Source organism: Rosa chinensis, chromosome 1 (genome assembly GCF_002994745.2).
Source record: "Rosa chinensis cultivar Old Blush chromosome 1, RchiOBHm-V2, whole genome shotgun sequence".
NCBI lineage: Eukaryota > Viridiplantae > Streptophyta > Magnoliopsida > Rosales > Rosaceae > Rosa > Rosa chinensis.
The window spans coordinates 16,881,602-16,904,272 of NC_037088.1; the positions used below are offsets into that span (position 1 = coordinate 16,881,602).

Genomic DNA, 22,671 nt, shown 5'->3' on the forward strand with positions numbered 1-22,671 from the left:
GAAATCCAATTTGAGAAGGAAAACTTCACTTGATTTCAAGCCACAGTACAAGCTAAATCGACCAAAATAATTCTTGAAAGCTTAAGCATTGGTTAGTAGTTCCGTACATTTACTGGCTTTGCATATCAACTATATCCGCTAATTTGTCTTATTTGAAATTGTCTATCAAAATAATCTTTACAGTATTTGTTATTGTAGTGCTTCAGTGAGTAGATTAATAATAGTTAAAAGACATTCTCTTCTACTGAGAAATGTTGTATGACTTGTGTCTGCCATTCTTTTGAATTATTCTCATTCTATCTTATTTACTGAGAGTACTGTATATAATTAATAGAAGAAGAAACTTTAGTTAGCATTTAAAGAACGTTAATGATCAAAATGAGCAACAAGATAGGAACATTACATTCTCTTGTAGATAATTAGATAACATTACTTTCTGGTTGTATTGTCTTATCAAACATTACATTATTCTCTTGTAGATAATTAGATATCATTACTTTCTAGTTGAATTGTCTTATCAAAAGTTGCTTTCTTTGTCGACGGAAATCCAGTTTTCTGAGTGTATAAGCATATTTCATTAGTCTGTCATTTTCATTACTTTCTAGTTGTATTGTCTTATCAAAAGTTGCTCTCTTTGTCGATGGAAATCCAGTTTTCTGAGTGTATAAGCATATTTCATTAGTCTGTCATTTGAAATCCAGTCCTCAATTGCATAAGCTTTTCATCAGTTTGTCATTTGGAAATCCGACCCAGTCCTTAAGTATGTAAGGTAATCATTAGTTTTAAATTTTTGACTCGGTCAATTTTAACCTTTCAACAGAATCCAGACTTCGCTTGTAAGTGATCAGGCAGCGGTAGTTTTTGTTTTTACAAGGATTATTTATGTGTCAGGCCCCTTTACTTTTCAAAGGGATTAGCATAACTTAGCCTGGTAAGCTTCAATCATTATATAACCTTGAAGCTTATTCTTGTAGTGGAAGATTTTTAAAATGAAAGATGATCTAAGATTAAGACATAATATAGTTTAAAAGCTTTGATTGAACAGGAGTAAATGGACTTCAATAGCATGACTTGGAGACAGGGGCGGATCCAGGATGTAATCTTGGGGTGGGCTAATCTAAGCTTTGCCATAAGATTTTTTTTTTTTTTTCCTATCAATGTTTCTAAGAATTTTGAGACTAAATTATAAAAAAAAAAAACTATTAATAGAAATTGTCGTAACTAAAGAAAAGAATGGAGTAGAAAATTGGGAAAGAGCAAAAAAAAAAAACTAGGCAAGAAGATTTTAGTAGGAAGAGAAGAAGGAAGAAAAAAATGGGGAAGGAGAAAAACAAAAAACAAAAGAAGAAAATGATAGAACAACCAAGAAAACATGCACAACTGCTGTTGTCTAGACCTGTAAATGAACCGGATTTTGATCCGGATTCACTCCAGATCCGTGACTATTGGATGAGTTTGGATCGAAAGTTTTGATCCGTTGATCCGTTAATAATCCAAATCCGTTAACCCGTTTATTTAACTGATCAAATACGGATCTAGGTCGATCCGATCCGTTAATAATCCGGCCCCTTTTTGTAATAATAAAATATTATTTTTTATTAATATATTATTTTTAAAAGATATATAAAATATAAAATATGAAGAATTTCTATACAAATTTTTTGCAGAAATCTAAAGGACAGTCTATCACCCAAGATTTCAAGAAGCATTAAGAATTTTGATAATGTAATTCTACTTTTGGTGATACTTTTCATGTTGTTTTAATATTTTATTAATATCTTATGAGGTATCATGATATTAATTTAATATTACTATTTAAAATTTTCAAATATTTGAAATTATAACCGGTCGGATTAGCGGATCGGGTATTCGTTAACCCAGCGGATACGGATTTGAATCGAGCTATCAACGATCCGTCTGGTTAACGGAGCGAGTTTGGAACGAATTTTTTTTTTAGTAAACAGATTTGGATTTAGGTAGATCTGATCCATTTACAGGTCTACTGTTGACAGGATGCAAACCAAGGTTACTTGGGAAGCAATCAGTTACTTTGCCAACTGAACCAGACATGGTTATGTGGAATCTCGCACTTATAATCGATCATATATTTAAGAAATTTTGGGTTGGGCTATAGCCCAATCAGCCACCTACATAGATCCGCCCCTGCTTGGAAACCAAGGCTAGGTCCGCAGCAGTAGTTGTGCCTCAAGTATCTGATATATATATATACAGATCCTATCCAGAGCGGAGCTCCGCTTTGAAAATTAACGTGTGAAGTTCGAGTTTTGGGTCACTTTTCGGTCGCATATCCAAATCTCGACCGTTCTGTTTTTAGGTACTAATGTATAGATCATCCCTGCAAATTTTCAGCCAAAATGATGGTCGTTAAGGCATTGATAATTGCTTTAAAGCTAGTACGGTTTAGGTTGACAGATTTAGTTCGTCCATTGGTTTAAGCGAGTTAGATACCTTAACGATCATCAATTTGGCTGAAAATTTGCAGAGATGATCTATACAATATTACCTAAAAACGGAACGGTCGAGATGTGGATATGTGACGTAAAAGTGACCAAAAACTCGAACTTCACTCGTTAGTTTCAAAGTGGAGCTCCGCTCTGGATAGGATCCATATATATATATATATATATATATTTTTACATAATGGCAGTGCTGCAGGGTGTAGACGTCAGGGGCGGAGCCACGTGGGGACCTAGTGGGTCCCGTGCCTCACTGAATTTTATATATATTTTTTACTTTCTGTATATGAAAACAAGTATAAGTTGCCTAGAGTTTGCAAGTTTCATTACCAGCCAATTTGGTGTAGTGGGTAGGCTATGTATGTATTTTTCAACTGGTTTCAGTTGGTCCTAGGTCTGAATCACATGCGTTGGAAAGATTGGCTTTTGAATTTTTTTTTTCTTTTTTCTTTTTAAGAGCATTGACACAATTTTCCTTATAGTTTTAAAAGCTAAAAATAAATTATGTCTCCATAATTTGTCTAATATCTAAATCTGTATCTATAAAATTTTACTAATAAAATATGTAATTTTAAGAAAAATATTAATCTTACCACAATTTTTTATTATTAAAGTTTTGGTATATATTTTATATTTTAAATTTTTTAAAACAAAAATTCTGAGTGCCTCACTTGATACGAAATTTTGACTCCGCCACTTGTAGACGTTGTGGAGGAAGGATGGAGATTGTTTGCACAATTGGAAGCACAATTGTTTAGGTGAAGTCAGTAAGTCTTGGCGTGAGCCAAGATTTATAGAATTATTTCTTCCTCTATATTTATGGTGGCTCAAGGAGAAGATCTGGAATGGTTTGGGATTCTTTGTTGGAGGCTTAATTTGGCATGATGGAAACTGTGTTTTACATTATGATTTTGACGTACAGTTGAAGCTTTAATTGATGCTGCTGCGGCTTGGATGAAGCAATCTGTTAATGTTTTGCAGTCGGCATCCACTTCTCATTGCTGGGTACAAATTTGGGAAGTGAATTAAATTAACAAAAATGGACAAGTCCTTCAAGTCTATTTCTGAAATTAAATACTGATGGACCTATCAATCAACTGGTGCACTTGCGCAATGATGAAAGTAACCCGACACCTAACGCTTGTGAAATATTGGATGGCCATTATTCATGTTTACAAGCTGGTTTCGACGTGTCGAAATAGAGTGATTCTCCTAGAGCCCATTTTGTGGCTAGAGGCCTAGAGTTGCTATTGGAATTATGCCTGTGTGGCTCAACTGAATCTCAGTAGATGATCTATGTTCCAATAATAGTGTGGTCCCTCAGTCGTATTGGGACGAGTTTAATGAGATCATTATACGTCTTTTGGATGTGTTTGTTCTTTCTAAATATAAATTCAGCTTTGATAAAAAATAAAAGTATCGATCTAATTTTCATATTTACCAGAAAGTCCAGTATAGTTTTAGTTTTCACTCATTTTTTCATCACAACAATTTTTTTAAGAGAGACCGAATTGATTTGTGATGATTGTTACAATAGGAAGTAAGGGCATTAAGTAAAATTTCTAGAACATAAATGAACCATGTTATCAACTTGGTCCGTTGAACACCCAAACTATGGATGCAAATTCATTTTAGTCGCTATTATTCGAATTTCATCAACGACACCACTGTATTCACCAATCTGATTCAATTCATCAAACCCCCTTAGTCAATTTGTTAATTTGGCTCGCTAACGTTGGTCAAGAATGGACTATCTTTTATCGACAAGGACTGGCTCAAGTGCATGTTGAAGTGGACTCCTGTTGTTGTTGTTGTTGACATCGCATGAGGTTACAGGAGCAGTGGAATCTACCGCTTTAAATTTTAATAAAGAAATTAAATGCAAGTTGCTCTCATTGAGATTTGAACATGGGGAAAATACTGGTCACACCCTATACTTTTAGGGCGCCGATAGTTTAGTCTCTATTATCTTAATTTTAACAAATTACTTCTCAGACATTCAAATCTCACACAATGTGGTCCAAAATGACCATTTTACCCCTCACTTCCTCTTCTCTCTCTCTCTCTCTCTCTCTCTCTCTCTCTCTCTCTCTCTCTCTCTCTCTCTCTCTCTCTCTCTCTCTCTCTCTCTCTCTCTCTCTCTCTCTCGGCTCAGAAAGATTCATATCATCCGCCATCCGCCAGAATTGTGAGATCGGAGAGTTGTGGTTCACTTGTTCCACCACCTTTTGTCATACTAAAAATACAACCCCAACAAACTAGACAAAACAAACATAGCAACCCCAGCATAGGTGAGGCCGAAAACATGACCTGTGTTGCTCTTTTTGGGCTAGCCCACATGAGAATCCATTGACAAACCAAAAATACAAGACACAACACCATTGCTCTCAGGTCCAAACTCATTGATGATACTAGCAACATATAGAATTGTAAAGTACTAAGAATCTCTAGAGTGAGAAGAGTTACCATCAACGGCGATCAACTGTTGCTGAACCTTGAAGCCGGTGGCCACGCAAGCATCGCAAGCGTCGCAAGCAGAGAGATCATTGAGGTCTGGTCTGCAGGAAGAATCGAGTGCAGTGGTGCCATTGAGCTTGGGAAGACTCAATATGGGCACAGATGTTGGGGATGATCACAAACTGTGGTGACGGAGCTTCGGAGGTCTTCTTCGCATGGCGGTAGTGTTGGAATCGGAGATTCAGTCGAGGTCGATAGCGACGACAAACCACAACTCTCCGAGCTCACAATTTCAGCGGACGGTCTGAATCTTCCGGCGCCGTCTTTCTGAGCCTAGAGAGAGAGAGAGAGAGAAACAGACGGACATGTAAAAAAAAAAAAAGGAAGTGAGGGGTAAAATAGTCATTTTGAATCACATTGCGTGAGATTTGAATGTCTGAGAAGTAATTTGTTAAAATTAGAATAGTAGGGACTGAATTATTGATTTCCTAAAAGTACAGGGTGTGACCAGTAATTTCTCCTTTGAACATTTACCTGATTGGAATGGATTGACATTAAAAACTGGATTAGGTTTGAAATGATTGGATTAGATTGTAAACCGTACGCTGTGTGCGAAGCACTGGATCATAACAAAGCTGGACTGACAAAGCTAATAAATTCCATTCAATCAAGCAAATACCTCCCAACAAGATTGGTTATCAACCTTAACTTGGGTCTTAATACTATATAATACTATATGGCTAAAAGTTATCCTGACTTAGACCGCATATATTAACCAAATCCTGGAAAACATAGGCTCTCATTTTGAGTTGCTAAAGAGCAAATACAAGATTGAAGGGACCGAACTAGGTGATGCTAATTTCGTCGTATAAAAAGCTTAATTAAGGGCATACCCCTAAAAATTACTTAATTAACCGCATAAACTGAAAATTATGCGTCAGTGCTTCTCCACGAACCCTTTGATCCCTGCAATCAGACGCTCAGTCTCTGCAGCTGTTTCTGGGTCCATGTCCACCGCAATCTTGTTGAGATAGAAGCTGTGCATCATTCCCTTGTTCATCAGAATCTCCACATCCTTGTTCGCCTTCTTCATGGCCTCATAGTACTCCATCTCCGTGTCAATGATCAGGTCCTTCTCCGCAATGCACAGCAGGAACGGCGGCAGCTTCAGGCTCTCCAACGGCGGAGCGCCGGATCCCATCGGACACGTAATCGGATGGTCCTTGGTGGAACCTACAGGCAGTGCCAGCCCCAAGAACTTGTCCACCATGTCGAGCGTAAGAAACGGCGACTGAGGCTGCTCCAGCTCCGACTTGCTCCTCTCCGACCGAACGAACCCTGGGTGGATGGGGATCCCGCCGGCGAGCTTCAGTGGACTTAAGTCTGCACTTCCCGCTTGAGCCGCCACTTGGTGGACGATGTTCCCTCCGGAGCTATCTCCGGTAAGGAAAACTCTGTTGAAATCCGCATAGCTGAGAAGCCATGGCTCTTTTTGTTCCGCTAGGGCGACAGAGCGGAGCCAAAGGAGAGCGGAGTAGCCGTCCTCGATTGCGGCAGGGAGGCGGTGCTCCGGTGCCAGGCGTTGGTAAACGGACACGACAATGGCGTTGGCGGAGCGCGAGAGCTTACTGTATATGTGGTAGTACATGTACGAGTCAGCTTGGGTGATGCAGAAGCCTCCTCCATGGAAATGAAGTATGATGGGGAGCTTTAGTTGCTCGCTGACTTTGTTGTCGTCCTCCTCGTGCTTTGGCTGCTGCTCCGGAAGGTAGATCCGGACGCGGAGGCCGGAGGTTTGGTCGACCAACACGTCCTTAGTGGCCACACCATCGATGAATTCGTCATGGGGCGGGACTGGTTCGGTCATGAACTTGACCTCGGGAGGTCCTGTCCATGTCCGGTCGACTGAGCCGTCATCGTAGACTCTTAGCCAACCGGACACTTCTTGGACAAGCTTCTTGTTCTCACGGACCATGGTGATCGGTGATGATAAATGGGAATATATATTTGTGGTTTGGAGTGTGAGATGGTTTGGTCTAGTTAGGCAGCTACTTATATAGAAATAGAAGTGTGACTATGAGCAAATCTACTGAGCCACCAAGAATTTTCTCAAATTTTAATTAGGACTGATAATATGATGTCAGTCCTCTAATGTTATAGTGATTTTGTTCAAGACTTTTCAGACCAAATAAGGTCGAAGTCTTCGATGTTTTCTTATATATATTTTGGTGGATGACCTCTGTCCATGCCAACATCCTATTTCTATGTTAGCATAATTTATGTGTGAGAAGTATGAATATATTTCCTCTCTCTCTTTTTATTTATTAATTTTTTAATTTTTTTTATGAATATGAGCAAATTTCCTTTGTACAACCCTAATTTCTCAATACAGAATTACAGATCCCCTTAAACTTTTGTACCTCAAATTATCTAATTCATCCCTGTACTCACTACACCAAAATGAAATGATAAAATAAAAAACCTACAGAAGCCCATGGATGTCTAAGATTTAGCTCGTCAGCCTTAGCTTGGCACAATTTCTGTTTAATATTTTCGTATCACTTGGAACTAATTATTGTTAACATGAGCAACTTTGAGAACACTAATTAAGCCTTTCATCTTTTGCTGGAAAAAAAAAATCAGCACTAAAAGTAGCAAATGAATAAAATGAGCTTGGTAGTTTGGTCTAAACATGGGAAATGGTAAATAATGTTTATGGAAAAAAAATTGTAGTGTGAATGTACGTTCTAAATTTGTCATAAAAAAAAGTATATATTAACTTTTCATTTTGGATATGAACAAAATTCTAAAAAGGTTTATGAAAAACAAAACAAAACAAAAATCTGTTGAAGTTGGAATGACTGGTTTAACAAAATGTTAGACATAGAATCTGTTAGAAATTGTTAAAAGCTATTTTATACTTGGTATAGAGAATGACAATATACCAAATATGAAGTATATTGGGTCATATTGCTATAATTATGTATTCATACTATAATATTCATTCAAGGTGAATTTTTTTTTCTTTTTTCTTTTTTTGCTAAACCCTGGAAGGAATAATATTGAGCAGAAAAGAAGAAGGCCTCCAGTACTATTATTTAGATTTTTTTCGATGTAAAGTGCTATTATTTAGATTTTATGCATGCAGAGGCGGAAACATCATCCTGCTTTATTCAATTATTCAGTCCTTTTCGTTTTTCAGTACTCATTTTACACATGCACGCGATAATGTCGACGGGTATAATGTTGCGTCGACGGGTCTAATGTTGAGTTGATAAACTGGAAGCTACGGAAAACAGTGAAGAGATCGAGTGTGGCGTCTAGAGCGATCGATGATAGATGATAGATGTTAGTGGGCTGCGCTGCTGCGCGCTTCTGTTGGAGGTGGACCAACCATCTATCAATTTTGTGGTCAGCACCCCGTGATTTTATGGCGTAAGATTTATGGCGCAAGATAAACCAACCAAGCAAAAGAAAACGAAGCTAGAGTTGGTGTCCTCTCGATATCTCTCGTCGGAAGCTACCGGTGTCTTTCTTTTCCTTGTTTGTCTGTTTTCTTTTCCAGCACTTGATTTCTTTGCCGCATTTTGGTTTCTTCTCTAGGCTTGCGGCACGCCCGGACTTGAAATTTTGAGGCTTGAGGCGAAAAATAAAAATGGGCCTATAGTTTTTTTTATAGAAAAGAAAAAAAACCAAAAAAAAATATTTACAAAAAAAATTGAAAAGAAAAATAAAGACATAACAGAAATGAGATTCGAACCTAGTCTAGGGTAATATAAAGGAAAGGAATGCAATTTGCCAACTAAATCAATCTCATTGTTCGATAAAAGACTTACATTTTATTTACTTAATAATTTTTCTAAGGGCTAAAGTCTGTTTAGTCCCTGTACTATGCCTCTCTCAATGTTTCAGTCCCTAACATTTCAATTTAATCTGAAAAGTCTCTGAGGTCTCAATTTCAGTCTAATAGGTCATTTCCGAGGGAAATTATGAATTGGTCTTGGGTGAAATGTCCAATATACCCCTCAGTTATTTATTTTTTCTTTTTTTCCTTTTTAATTTATTTTTTCCTTTTTTTCTTTTTCCTTTTTAATTTCTTTTTTTTCTTTTTTCTTTTTCCTTTTTAATTTCATTTTTCCTTTTTTTATTTTTATTTTTTTCCTTTTTCCATTTTAATTTCTTTTTTTTCTTTTTTCTTTTTCTTTTTCCTTTTTAATTTCTTTTTTTTCTTTTTCCTTTTTAATTTCTTTTTTCCTTTTTTTTTCATTTTTCCTTTTTAATTTTTTTTTAAAATTTTTTTTTCCTTTTTAATTTTTTTTCTTTTTTCTTTTTCATTTCTTTTTTGCTTTTTAATTTCTTTTTTTCCTTTTTTATTTTTCCTTTTAAATTTCTTTTTTGCTATTTCTTCTTTTTTTCTTGTTCCTTTTTATTTTTTTTCCTTTTTAAGTTCTTTTTTCTTTTTCGTTTTGCCTACTTTCTACTTCCTCAACCCACCAATCCCATTCCGATCAAACTCCACAACCCATATGTTTCTCAATCAGCTCGAAAATTCACCGCTAAACCACTCCCCTCTTGTTTTCACAGCCTACTTCTCTCTCTCCCACTCAAATCCCACTTTCTCTCTCCACATCAAGCCTCAATTTGGAAAGTTTTCACTGAAAATTACCATATTTTAACTTTTCACTGAAAACTACCATTTTTTCAAACTCTGAGGTTTTTGGGTCTTGCTCAAAATGGTGATGGATTTTGGGTTTGGTTGAAATGGTGGTTTTTGATGGCCAAGTTGACAAAAACCAGAAGTGAAGAAGAAGAATAGTGATGGAAAAGAAAAATGGCCGCTGGCGTGGAGAACAAGAATTGAGGTTTCGGGTCGATCTGGATTGGTTCGCTGACGTGGCGCTACTGATGCAGCAGAATACGATGGTCATTAAAAAGGAAAAAGAAAAAAGAAAAAAAAAGGAACAAAGAAAAATTAAAAAAGAAATTAAAAAGACAAAAGAAAAAAGAAATTAAAATGGAAAAAGGAAAAAAAGAAAAATAAAAGGAAAAAGAAAAAAAAGAAATTAAAAAGGAAAAAGGAAAAAGAAACAAGAAAAAAAAGAAATTAAAAATGAAAAAGAAAAAAGAAAAAAAGAAATTAAAATGGAAAAAGGAAAAAAAGAAAAAGAAAAAAAGAAAAATGAAATTAAAAAGGAAAAAGAAAAAAGAAAAAAAAGAAATTAAAAAGGAAAAAGAAAAAAAGGAAACAAAATAAATTAAAAAGGAAAAAAAAGAAAAAAGAAATAACTGAGGGGTATATTGGACATTTCATCCAAGGCCAATTCCTAATTTCCCGCGGAAATGACCTATTAGACGGAAATTGAGACCTCAGAGACTTTTCATATTAAATTGGAATGTCAGGGACTGAAACGATGAGAGAGACATAATACAGGGACTAAACAGACTTTAGAATGGGCTAAATACCTCCAGAAAAAGAAATATTAAGCCCGGATGAAATACCGGGCCTGAGACGGCCAACTCACGGGCCTCATGTCAGGTCCGGCTCTGGGCTTGCCTTGTGGCACTTTGACTAAAGAGGCCATTGTTTCTTCTTTAGTTAGCCTGTGGGCTCTGTATTGTTTCCACGTGCTGTTTTTCAGCCTCCCTTCCTTTTTTTTTTTGAAATAGAAGTTGAATTCATTAGATCAACATCAAAATAACTGTAGTCTACCAAAGCTTAGATAAGAAATCCGGAGTAACCTATCTAAGCTAAAACAAACCATTAAAGATTACTGAGATGCTCACATTTAAACGAGCCTATACGAGAATGAAAAAAATCCTCGCCTCCTATGGAAAAGAAATCATTCAACTAGTCCATACTTGCCAATCACGCAATTGGTACAAGAACGACACTAGAAACATCATAGAAGACTCATAGAAGTTAATCCAACCTCACACAGACTCAATATCTTAATACATTAGGGCCCAGAGCGCCTTGACCTGAGCCCAAGCCCGTAGGCCCATGCCCAAATCAACACTTGCCTAGCAGGAAGACTCCCCTACACTATCAGCCCAAGGATGAGCCTAGGCCCAAACCTGAGCCAACAAAGGAGTGGCCTCTACCATCCGCATCACCGCCGTCCCATCTGGCGGTCGTCCCTGTCCACATATCATGTCCACCCAGCACTAGTGTCGAAAACTGAAGTACCAAACCGACCAAAACTCAGCCTGGAGCACCCCTGCAAACCGCTCCAACAAGTGATGAAACCAAAGAAGCAAATCCCAATCCGGCACCTTCAAACAGATCGAGCCTTCCTCTTTCGAGATCTGGCGATAGAGATCTGAGAAGACAACCTCAAGAAACAATTGATCTTGCCTCACCCTGTGCATTGATGATGCGACAGGTCCTTTTGCTCAGACCCAGTACCACCACTGCACTCTGTAATCGAAACCATCCAAACAAAGAGCCTAATAGTTCTTGTCTTCCCCCGTGCTTGAGAACACCACCTGGAAAACACCTCGTCTGGCGGAAACCAAACGTTGAGCACGGACGGACCAAGCGCCGTTGTCTACTACTCGCTAGAACCCTCCCTTCGTCTGCAGACCTTGCAAACCCTAGAGAGAGAAATGGCGCTCTAAATATGTATGTATTATGTGCACAACTAAATTATTCAGTTTTGTTTTTCAGCCTCTCTTGATGAAAGATATCTTTCGACCAAAAAAAAAAATAAAAAAAAAACTGAGAAAACAAAAAATTATCCCGATAAAGTTTCTATGAGGTTAGTTGCCTGTCTTTTATTTCTACTTTTTTAGATTAATCTTTATATTTTGTTCACAACTTAGGGTTTACCATATAGTTTCTATGATTTTTTGAAGAAACAAAATTAAAGGGAAAATATATATATATATATATATATATATATTTTGAAGATTTTATGTGTTAACCAATTAATTTCTATATCAATCCACGTGCACTTAATTTATAGTTTTAAATATAACTTGATCTCGTTTGTCCAAATTTTGTGTTAAAGGGGTGACAATCTGGGTCGCCTTTTTGTTCATTGAGTTTAACATATTAAGGTAGATGTGTTGTGTCCACGCATTCACTAATCAACAACAATGAAACCTAGACCCATAAGTCCATGGTAAAGAACAACATAATGTATTGTAGGAAACGCATCAATACACAATCATACAAAATAACACATTTGTGTTATTCTAGCAGGTTAGTTTCGGGTTAAGCCCATATCAGTGGTGTTCACTTGGTCAGTTGCTGACCAAAAAATTTATGCTCAATAACCCTTAGATTTACATCAAATGGTGGAAAACAAAACACCTCAACTTAATAATAATTCTCTCTGCCATTGGATTTACATCCAAAGATGGTTGAGCATTATTTTCTTGGTCAATAACTGACCAGGTGAACATTTTCGTGAAACCCAACCTGCTTAGTTTTAGTGGGGTCAATTCATGTCGAACACTAAACACAATTAGTCTAAAACTCTAAACTAGTAAACTCAAACTGGTTAAGCAATCAAAAAAACAAGTTTGAAAACTCAGAAAGCGATGGCTGCGAAGCTAGTTGAATCTTGTTTGCTTGATCTGGAGGTCCAAGTATATTGCGAAATTCGTTCGCAAGTTCACTCCATTGGCTTGCAAACAATTTTGTGAAATTTCCATGGACGCAAGTGCACAAATGGGGTACACAAGGCTGCTTTCAACACTCGTGACTTGACCATGGAGCAAGTCATTGCAGTGCTATGTCACCAACTTCTGAATTTCGGTGAAAGTGTGTGTGTATGTAATATATAATGGTCAAAGAAAATGCAAAAGGTGGTGGAGAAATCCTCATCAAATTATTCAAAGATCGCGATCTTTCTCTGTAAAAGATCTTATGTCATGATCGACTTTTATGATCTAGCGGCCTTAGTCTGTTTGACTACTTTTACAGTTCAAAGGACTTCATATATACGGGTCTCTGTTGGTCTACATTTTCTCCTGGCATATGTGTGCAAGCGTTAAAACCTCTGGTAAAATTTAAAACGGAATATTGGATCACTTTATAGTTCTATATTATTTTACTAAAGCCCGGTTACTGTTATTACTGTTCATAAAGGACGGAAAAGACGAAAAAATCACAGTGTTGCCATTCGTGTTCTTTCGCCTTCCTCCACACTCTCTCAAATTCAGAAGAATCAGAAAGTCAACTCTGTTTTCGCGATCCAAAGGAAAGAAAGAAAATCCCATTCCAAACAACTCCGATTGTCTTTTGATTGCTTTGGATTTGGATTTTGGTTTCATTTTCAAAGCTTTGTCGTGTCTTTAGGTGGTCGAAGAGGTTTTGTTGGTGTGATAGAAAGGGGAAGAAGAGGGATTGAACTCGGCAGTGTTGGAAAGTTTGAAGCTTTGATCGGGTAATTTTCTCATGTGATTCTCAGGTCCGATTGCAGCTGTATCTGAATGTTGTCTGGGTTTTGTTTAAGGTTCTGATTTGTGGATGGAAGTTGAGGGTTTCGGGGTTGTGTGTTTTTGGTCAAATTAAGTTTTGGGTATGGTTTGGTTTATTTTTGATTGTGTAGTTTTGATAAAGATAAGTGATAAATTTATTGTATGTATTTGCAGCTATAGTCAAAAGATTGAATCGCTGTGATAAATTCATAAATTTGTTTTTTCACTTTGATCTTTTTGATTTTTCTTTTCTTTTCTGCAAGTCCTCTTATCTTATCTATCTTTGTCTCATGTGCCTGTATATGTCTGTATCTATATGTTATATCTGTGTTTTTTTTTTAGAGGTTTTCTTTGGGGGCGTCTTTGCTGTGTTGGGTTTTTGTTGATTTTTCGAGCCTATCTGAGATTCCAGATCAGTGATGAGTTTTCTTTTTCTGTGGTGAATCATGTGGCTTTTGTGTGGGTTTGATTTGAAGGAAGATTTGAAGATTAAGAAATAGCCATGTGATCCTCTTTTCTTTCTTTAATTTTTTGTTTTTCGAATTTTGATAGGAGGAATGAATATCAGTACATATCACTAGATTAGTACAGGCTTTTATTGCAATAGTTGACCCTATTGTTTTTCTTCTTTTCTGCAGTGTACATTGAATAATGCTTTTTGGTTTTATGTATCTATTTTGTTCTGCAGTGTACATTGAATATATATATATATTTTTTTTGTCTGTGCAGATTTTTTGCATAAAAGTTTTATATATATATTCTGCTGTCTGTTTGTTCTGATGACAATGAACTGCAAACATAATTGAAACTGTAATGGTGTAATGATGCGTAAACCACAACAGAACACTAACATTTATCTACTTTGTTTGATAGAGTTTTTAACCTTTGTTACACATGTATGGTAAAGGTTTCTGAAATTTGTTTCAATTTGTTTTCTTTGATCTTATTTTGATTTCCAGTTTTACATCTGTACTTGATAGATGATAGTTTTAAAGTACAGTTATGGTGTCAAAAACTCGAAGAGTAAAATCGAAAAGGTCTTTCATTCATAGCTGAAATTAGTGAGACTTGACATATTGTAACTATTGGCTATTGCAATAACAAGGGATGAAGAAGACTTCGTTTTTTGCCTTCTCTTTAAACACAAATAAGTTAGATATATTTACATTTAACTGTGCTGTTATCATTTTAACTTGGTTTAATCAACTGTTATGATTAGTCTTAGTAGTTTACTAATTTGTTTTTGAAGGCGGTATAAACAATTTTGGTCTGGTTATGTGCTTTCTGTTTAGGTGGTATAATCAAAGATGTTTTTGAAAAGCAAATTCAATCTTAGGATACAGACTTAATTTCACTCATGACTCATATTTTATCTTTTTGTCTATGCTTTATGTGATTCTAATTCTGACTCTTTATGTAAACTGTACAGGTATGCAGAATTTGGTGGGGCAGTTCCTACTAGACCTGCATAGGACTTGGCATTTTCAATTGCAAGGTTTATACAAAATGGTGGTTCTTTTGCCAACTACTACCTGGTACTTATTCTCCTCCTTTATAGTTCAAAGCTAATTTTATCTTTGCTGATGTTGGTAAAATTATCTGATTTAACCATCTTTTACTCTGATTTTGTTATAGTACCATGGAGGAATGAATTTTGGCCGAATGCTGGCAGTCACTTCATTGCAACTAGCTATGACTATGATGCATATCTATATGAATATGGTATGCAAATAGGGGATTAACATTTTGACTAGGTTCTTTGTAAATTTTGGCTCATAACCCTGCTTTACAAATTTAACATTTTCCTAATATTAAATGTTAAACATTTCCCTAATGTTAAATGTGTAAAGTAAGGGAATTGGTTATAAACCAAACATCATCTTTCGTGAAGTCTATTACTTACCTAACACATGCTTTTTCCTATTTATTCTAGGACTACCTAGGGAACCAAAATATAACCATTTGAAGTATTAGCACAAAGCCATCAAATTAATTAGCTGAGCCAGCTTTAGTGCTTATGTAATTAGCTGAGCCAATGTGAGATAAAGTCCTTTCATTGTTAAGGACTTTATCTAGGATGAGCTAATAGAATTTATCTATGATAGGTATGTAATTTGGCGCCCTTATTAAATATTTTGGTTTCTTAGCATTAAGCTGCAACTTGGACATGGAATGTTTAATAGTTAATATAATGATCATGTTAACTATATTTTCTATGCTTTTCAATTTAGTCCTTAAATAATATTATGTCAGCTCCAAAACCCGCGGCATAGCGCGGGCAAAATTTCTAGTATATACTAGTCTAAGTTGTTGGAAATCTTTCATCCATGGACAAATGATTTAATTGGAAGGAAAGAATTGATTGGTCCCTCTGTGTATCATCTTGCTGACTATTTATTCTTGACAATCTTATTATTATTATTATTATTTTTAATAAAGGCTGGTGTGGCTATCCTCAAGCCTTGGTTAATGAAACCACAAAATATATGGGGGACATGGTGCCTAAAACCCAAATTACAATATGCATCATGAGAACTTTCTGAGATAATAACAAGAGTCTCAACTAAAAAAATGTATTCTAGCAAGTACTTACTAGCAAAGAGTGCTCTACTGGCTACTCTATTTGGTTTACAATTGTGGTGACATACCATGAAGATGACTGTATTGTGAAGAAACATCATTACAAGTAGCACAGCTTTCCCACTATGTTACCCCCAGAATATAGATCCGAAGACACTTCTTCTGTTCATAGTAGCATGCATTAGCCCAAATTCAGAAGCCCAAAGCAGAAAAGGCTTCACAAGCACAATAGGTAGCCTCCCAAGAGACCTCTGGGACCCAAAACGTCCAAGCCTAGCTTCAAGTCAAGCCTAGCTTCAAGTTCAGTTAGAGGTCTGAGAAACTGTAAATGCACTATCTTCTTCAACCAGACTCCAACATCACCGCAACCATAGCCTGGGACATTATCGTCGCGTCGGCAGCGAGCTTCTCCTCAAAACCAAGTTCAGGGATCTGGAAATCGGGCCACCACCATTCAGGCCACGACCAATTCAAGCAGCCATCAAACATCTGCGACCCAAGTAGAAAGTTGCCTGCCCAAGAGGACAGTCCTTCCATTGACAAATTAGAAGCATCATGATCATCACTAACAAAGGTAGATGGGAGGAAGAGGATCAAACCCAAAAGCTTTGGGATTGGAAGTCAGCCAGAACCGTCGTGTACATCGTTGATACAAGGCGATGGCGCTAGTGTTAGCGATAGAACAAGCACTTCTAGAGAGAATAAGGTTTTCATAGTCCCCAAATATACATCAATTTTATATAATAGCTTATTTAATCAATGTATACCATATTGATCGAACCACCCTTCCCTCTATTTTTTGTTTATAATTGTTCATCGTATGAGCAAGTTATGATTTTTAGGGTTTTAGGGTTTTCTGTTCGTTAGGTTTTCGATCCGTGAGGATTTGATTCGGCCGTTTGATCGACGTGTAATTTTGATATATTGATCGTATAAGTATTCCGGAGACCTCGGGTGGTCTCGGATGAAGTTTCGCCTTGATTGGAATTACTTTCTGGATTTTAGTGCAAACGGGTTCAAACTTTAATCGTTTTCGATTCGTGTACTAATTTAAGATCGTATTGTACTTAGGTGACTGATGTAGCATGTTCGATATCTTATCTGCTGTAAGAGAAGACGCAGTAAGATTTAGAGGTGAGTAAATCTCACGTGGTTCATTTACGAACGAATTTACTTATTAGTCGGAATTGTGTGATAAATTGTAAATCGATTTCGGAAATGAATATTTGTTTTAAATGATATGAATTCGATCGACTACGGTTCACAAGTATGGGAAAATGAGATTTAAAGTATAAAAATGATTTTCTCGAGTTTTTGCGATTATTAATTATAGTTGGTATTAGTGGCATTCCTGAGTGGATGACTACGTGTGTGTGTGTGTGTATATTTGCGTGAAATATATATATCTTGATGGTGTGACATTGTGATATGCATAATAATTGTGATTTTGTTGAAGTTATTGTTTTGGGTAATTACTCTTTTCGGGAATGCAATATTTTGGGTAATTGTCGATTTTATTGTGTTGAAAGTGTACATGAGTTATGGTGTAACATGTCGAGTCATGTACGGCTTTTAAATGTTTTTGAATCTACGGATCTGGGTCACAATAGTGACAAAGGCAATTATTATCATAAGGCTGAACTCGGCCGAGGTGACAGGTTACGATTCAGTTAAAGCTGTCTGTCATAGTATGATATGGGGATAACATGTGGTTACTTGGAGACTCATGAATACGCATTTTTAAAAGAGAGTTTCAAGTGGTTTCTTTCTTTTATTGTCCAAGAGGGACTTGATTTTCATATTTTGGGTGAGTGGAAATAATATGATTTTTATCACTTTAATGATGTATGTTACCTTAAGGGGTAAGGATGTCGAGTTTTGAAAACGAGTCATGTTGTGAGATCATTTATTTGGAGTCATCATCGACTTTAGTGTGAGTTGTTTGACTTCTTTATCTATTTTCCATTTCATTCTAATTGTTTGATTTTAAATGTAATCTTCTGAACTAAACTATATGCAGGGATTACTATGGTTTTGGTTTCTATACTATTGATGATTTCCTGAACTAAATTTCTATGTAGGGATCACCCAGTTTTCATTTAGAATGATTTGATTTGTCACGGTTGTGACATGTGTGTTCCTAAAAAGAAAAAGAAAAGGATTTTGTTGTTGGAATTAATCATTGTGTTGATTTATTGTTCTTGAGTCATAAAGGTGTTTTTGGTGTTATTTAGGTTTACTCATACGAGCTTGCAAAAGCTTACCGGGTTTGTTGTTTCAACCCGGTACACTATTCCATGGTGTAGGGTTTATTGTGCAGATCAGAGTAACAGACGTCGAAGTTGAGGTTTTGTAGGTGGTGTAGCTTGGACGTAGAAGAGTACTTTGGTGTTAGTCCTCCGCTGTGTAGTGAGTTGTGGTGGGTGTGTTTATTTATTGAATTGTTATTCAATTTAATTTGTAAACTGTCTGTAATGTAATATGTGACTCTAAAGAATGAGTTGGTATTGACATTGTGAACTCAGCTTGTCTAGTTGTTTAATTAACTGAAAAATTTTCTAAGTGTTTTTCTTGTGCTTGTTAAGTTACCACGTTTCTGGTTTTGAATTTCTTTATTCAAAATTTGGGGCATGACAACTGCCCCCCTCACCCAAAAAAAAGAAAAATTTAATCTTAACTTTCTCTATATATCATAATTTCATGCCATATGCTTGAACTTCTTGATTAATATTTCCTTATTTTTTTAGTTGGTTTATATTTAATCGAATTAACCGTTTACCAGAGATCTTTAATATAGTCGTAAAAACCATTGTGTACTATGTTATTCATTTGTTTGTGTTTAGGACGATGATAAAAAAAACAACTTGTACATTTTGACCACCCAAACATTTAATCCTGATTTTATCTCTACTTAAGTAATGAATATTTCAGAACATTATGACATAGAGTCCTACATCGATTACAAAAGGCATGATTGTCAATTTGCTACTCTAGGTTTTCATAATTAGCCAATTTAACAGTGTTGTCAAGTTAACTTGTTTTAATTCTTCTATTCTTTCATCCAAATATTGATAAACTTACAGAATCTTGGATAGGGAGTAATTCATTTTAAAAATTTTGTGAAGCAAATTGGTTAATTTTGAATTCAAATAGCAAATTTGATGAAAGCATAGCAGATTGGCTAAAATAAAATCTAGTGTAGCAAATTGGCTTAAATAAAACTTTAGATTACAGAGAAAGCATCGCAGATTGGCTTTAAATAATATTTAGTAAAGCAAAGAAAGCAGAGAAAAAGGGAGAAAAAACCCTAGAACGCTCTTGGCCGTCGCCACTATTCAGTCATGCCTTGTCTGACGGCACGCCTTCGTGGCGGCGTCGTCGAACGGGCTTTTCAACAGGTAAGGGTCGAGAGTTGGTCCTCAAGTACGCCTAGCTGGAGTGAAAATTGGGTACTGTCGGTTTCTGGTGTTGGTTCGCAAGGACCCAGATGGGAAGGCGGAAAGGGCTGGCGGTGGTTTGTGGGTTGGCAGAGAAGGTTATGGTCAGGGCGAGATCATGTATCCCATCATCCCAGGGGCTTGCTAGAGACAATCGAACCAGGAGGTCGGATTAGGAGGAATGAGGGCTTGGGTTATGATCACAGTTGGTCTGGCCTTGGTATTGTTCACGGTGGCGTGCCGGATCTCATTTGTCTCGGTTCAGAGCTGGGCTGGTTGGCCTGAGTAGAGGAGGACATAGGTAGAGGTGTGGAGGGTGGAAGGTTGGCCGTGGGAATTCATGTGAGCCGCCGGTGCGATGGCATTCGTAGTTCTCAACTTAGGCTTGGGCTAAGGTATATGTGGGCCTGGGCTGTTGCTTTGGGCCAAGCTATTTAATATTTTATTTATGTTATGTTTTTCTTTTAATTAGACGTGGCTTTATGCCGGCAATAAGTCCCTACCAAGTTGTGTTAGGGCGACATAAGCGTTGTCCAAGTATGCACACTCAGTGCGCCTTGTCTGGTCTAGTGGCAGGATGAAATTGAGTGTCGTCAGATTTATTTCTGTGCGACAACATACTGGGAAAGCTGTGTTATTTGTAATTATGCTTCTTCGTAATTGAGTTATCTTTCTAATATGTCACCGCTATGTCAAAACAAATAGAGTAGCCATTCGTGCACTCTTTGAAATTTGGTGCTTGGTGGAATACATAGATTTTGTGGAGAGTCTTGATATTATTTCAGGATGTTCTCTTTATGCTTATTGCAATCTGGGGTTCAGACTATACGTCCCCCCCCCCCTCCCCTCCCATTCTGCAACTTTATTTATCAAGGTTTGAGGGCAGCCGCACCAGCTCCTTTTAAAAAAAAAAAAAACTTAAGACTACAAATGGACACTAAATTAAATGTAATACCCTAGAAATTCGTTATTATTTTCTAAGGATTGTTAAAAATTTATTCAGTGATTGTTGGGACGATTTCGTAGTTCGGGAATGGAGTATAATTATTTCAGACGAATAATTATTCGAAATGCATAGTTTTAGGGGGATGCAAATGTTGACTTTTTATATGTTGGGTTTCTCCAAAAACTTCCTTCACAAAAGTTGCAGAGCGTGTTGATGCAAGTTCGTGGGTATGTGGAACGCGGAAATCGAAGTTCATATGAGAAAGTTATGACCGTCGGAAAAGTTTCCATTTTGATATAAATTGGATTTTTCAGGAAATTATTTCATTAATTCCAATTTTCCTTTTTTGGAAATATTTTCTCTCTCTTCTCTTTCGGCTGAAGCCCTCACTATCCAAGTTTTTTGATTGACCCGACCCGACCTGGCTTTTACGGCGACCCCAGGCCACAAAACTGGCACAGACCTGCTCGCCTCCTCCATCCGGTCCTCCTCTCGGTGGTGGCTTGCATGGATTCTCCCCCACTGCAGCGGATCGCGGCGGAGAAGGTAGACCCGATTGGAACTGTCAACTCCGGTGATGGCAAGGCATGAAATCGGGCTTGCTTATTCTTCTCGTGGGAGCTTCCTCTTTCGATCCATGGTGGTGATTGTGGACGATTTTCACTGGAGAAGAGTCAACTCGCAGTGAACAGTGGATTTCGACTTGTGAGCTTGATCTCGGCTGATCTACGCCTATTTGGCTTGAACCTCAAGTATTAAAGTTGCTCTACTTGGTATTCTTGACATTTTAGACGGTTGGATTAAGGTGGTTTTGAGTTTTGGTCCAGTGGTGCATGTGCAACCTCCTGTGGCGGCGCTTGGCTGCGATTCCGGCCATGTCAGAAATAGTTTCTGGTTCTATATACGATCTACTCATTGATAGGAACATTTCAATATATAAAACGTAATTTTTGGAGATCGTATGAATTTATTAGGTTTTTTACCGTTTCAGATTGTCTCGGTTTTTTATCCGTGAGGATCCGACTGTTTGATCGACTTGTAGCTTCAACATATCGATCGTAGATGTACTCCGGAGACTTTAGATGGTCTCGGATGAGGTTTCGCCTCGATTGGCATCACTTTCAGGTTGTAGTTCAATTTGGGGATTCGAACTTTAATCGCTTGCTTTGAAATTAGATGTTTTCATACCACAAGTGGTATTAAGATGTGACCTTGATGTGATTAGGTACGTTGAAATTGTGTTCAGTGGATTGCGGCGATTAGTTCTTCTCTCGGTTTGTGTGTGAAGACGTAGTGAGATTCAGCGGTGAGTAATCTCACAATGTACGTTCATTTACGAACGGAGTCACCTTTATAATTTTGGGAGTTATTTATTTAACTGCAAACTATAGTTGGTATTAGTAGGCATTCCTGAGTGAATGACTACGTATATATATTTACTTGAAATATGTATTTATTGGTGGTTTTGTTGATTGAGGAAAGTAATATGCATGTTTGTGCACATTTATTGTTTTGAGGTGTGGCTTTTCGGAAAACAAATGATTGTAGAAATGTCGATTTCTATTGTTTTGAAGAAAATTAAGATTTGTGTAACATTTTGAGTAATGTGCGACTTCTTTAAATGTTTTATTTTGAGGGACCAAGAGGCTCGAGGATTCAAGGTCACAAGTTGGCTTTTGGCAGTATATCGAGTAATCACGTCTTTGGCCAGACAAGTGGTTATGATTTGGTTAGAGTTCTAGTCTGTTTACCAGTGTATCTCATGGGGTAAAAGAGCGAGGTTATTTCTAACTCATGAGTATGTGTTTTAAGGAATCAAGGAGTGAGTTGCTTTCCTTATTTACAATTTGAAAGGAATCAAGGTGTGAGTTGCTTTCTTTATTTCGTGTTAATAGAAATTAAGGTGTGACTTGCTTTCTTTTATTTACAATTTGAAAGGAATCAAGGTGTGAGTTGCTTTATTTATTTCGTGTTGACAGAAATCAAGTTGCTTTCTTTTATTTACGATTTGAAAGGAATCAAGGTGTGAGTTGCTTTTTTTATTTTGTGTTGATAGAAATCAAGGTGTAAGTTGCTTCTTTTATTTACGATTTGAAAGGAATCAAGGTGTGAGTTGCTTTCTTTATTTCGTGTTGACAGAAATCAAGGTGTGAGTTGCTTTCTTTATTTCGTGTTGACAGAAATCAAGGTGTGAGTTGCTTTCTTTTATTTACGATTTGAAAGGAATCAAGGTGTGAGTTGCTTTCTTTATTTCGTGTTGACAGAAATTAAGATGTGAGTTGCTTTCTTTTATTTACAATTTGAAAAGAATCAAGGTGTGAGTTGTTTTCTTTATTTCATGTTGACA

The 22,671-nt window shown here is 36.8% G+C and overlaps 1 protein-coding gene, 1 long non-coding RNA gene and 1 pseudogene across 5 annotated transcripts; 1 reads left to right on the forward strand and 2 right to left on the reverse strand.

Moving 5' to 3' along the window:
• Nucleotides 1–5,575: 5,575 nt before the first annotated feature.
• LOC112182737 (probable carboxylesterase 15) lies at nucleotides 5,576–6,970 on the reverse strand. Its single transcript, XM_024321275.2, has one exon. It carries the CDS (start codon nucleotides 6,907–6,909, stop codon nucleotides 5,872–5,874), a length of 1,038 nt encoding a protein of 345 aa, XP_024177043.1. The 5' UTR covers nucleotides 6,910–6,970; the 3' UTR covers nucleotides 5,576–5,871.
• Nucleotides 6,971–12,928: 5,958 nt separating this feature from the next.
• LOC112192077 lies at nucleotides 12,929–18,495 on the forward strand. 4 transcript variants are annotated; one of them, XR_005805211.1, is made up of 4 exons: nucleotides 12,929–12,943; nucleotides 13,030–13,327; nucleotides 14,791–14,896; nucleotides 14,997–15,570. It is a non-coding gene; the product is annotated as an uncharacterized LOC112192077 (long non-coding RNA). The 4 variants fall into 4 exon arrangements; XR_005805212.1 differs by lacking the exon at nucleotides 12,929–12,943 and adding an exon at nucleotides 18,248–18,495 and having other exon boundaries at nucleotides 12,997–13,327; nucleotides 14,997–15,083; XR_002933350.2 differs by lacking the exon at nucleotides 12,929–12,943 and having other exon boundaries at nucleotides 12,997–13,327; nucleotides 14,997–15,083; nucleotides 15,295–15,570.
• Nucleotides 18,496–20,752: 2,257 nt separating this feature from the next.
• LOC121053089 overlaps nucleotides 20,753–22,671 on the reverse strand; it is a 49,387-nt pseudogene continuing 47,468 nt past the window's right edge.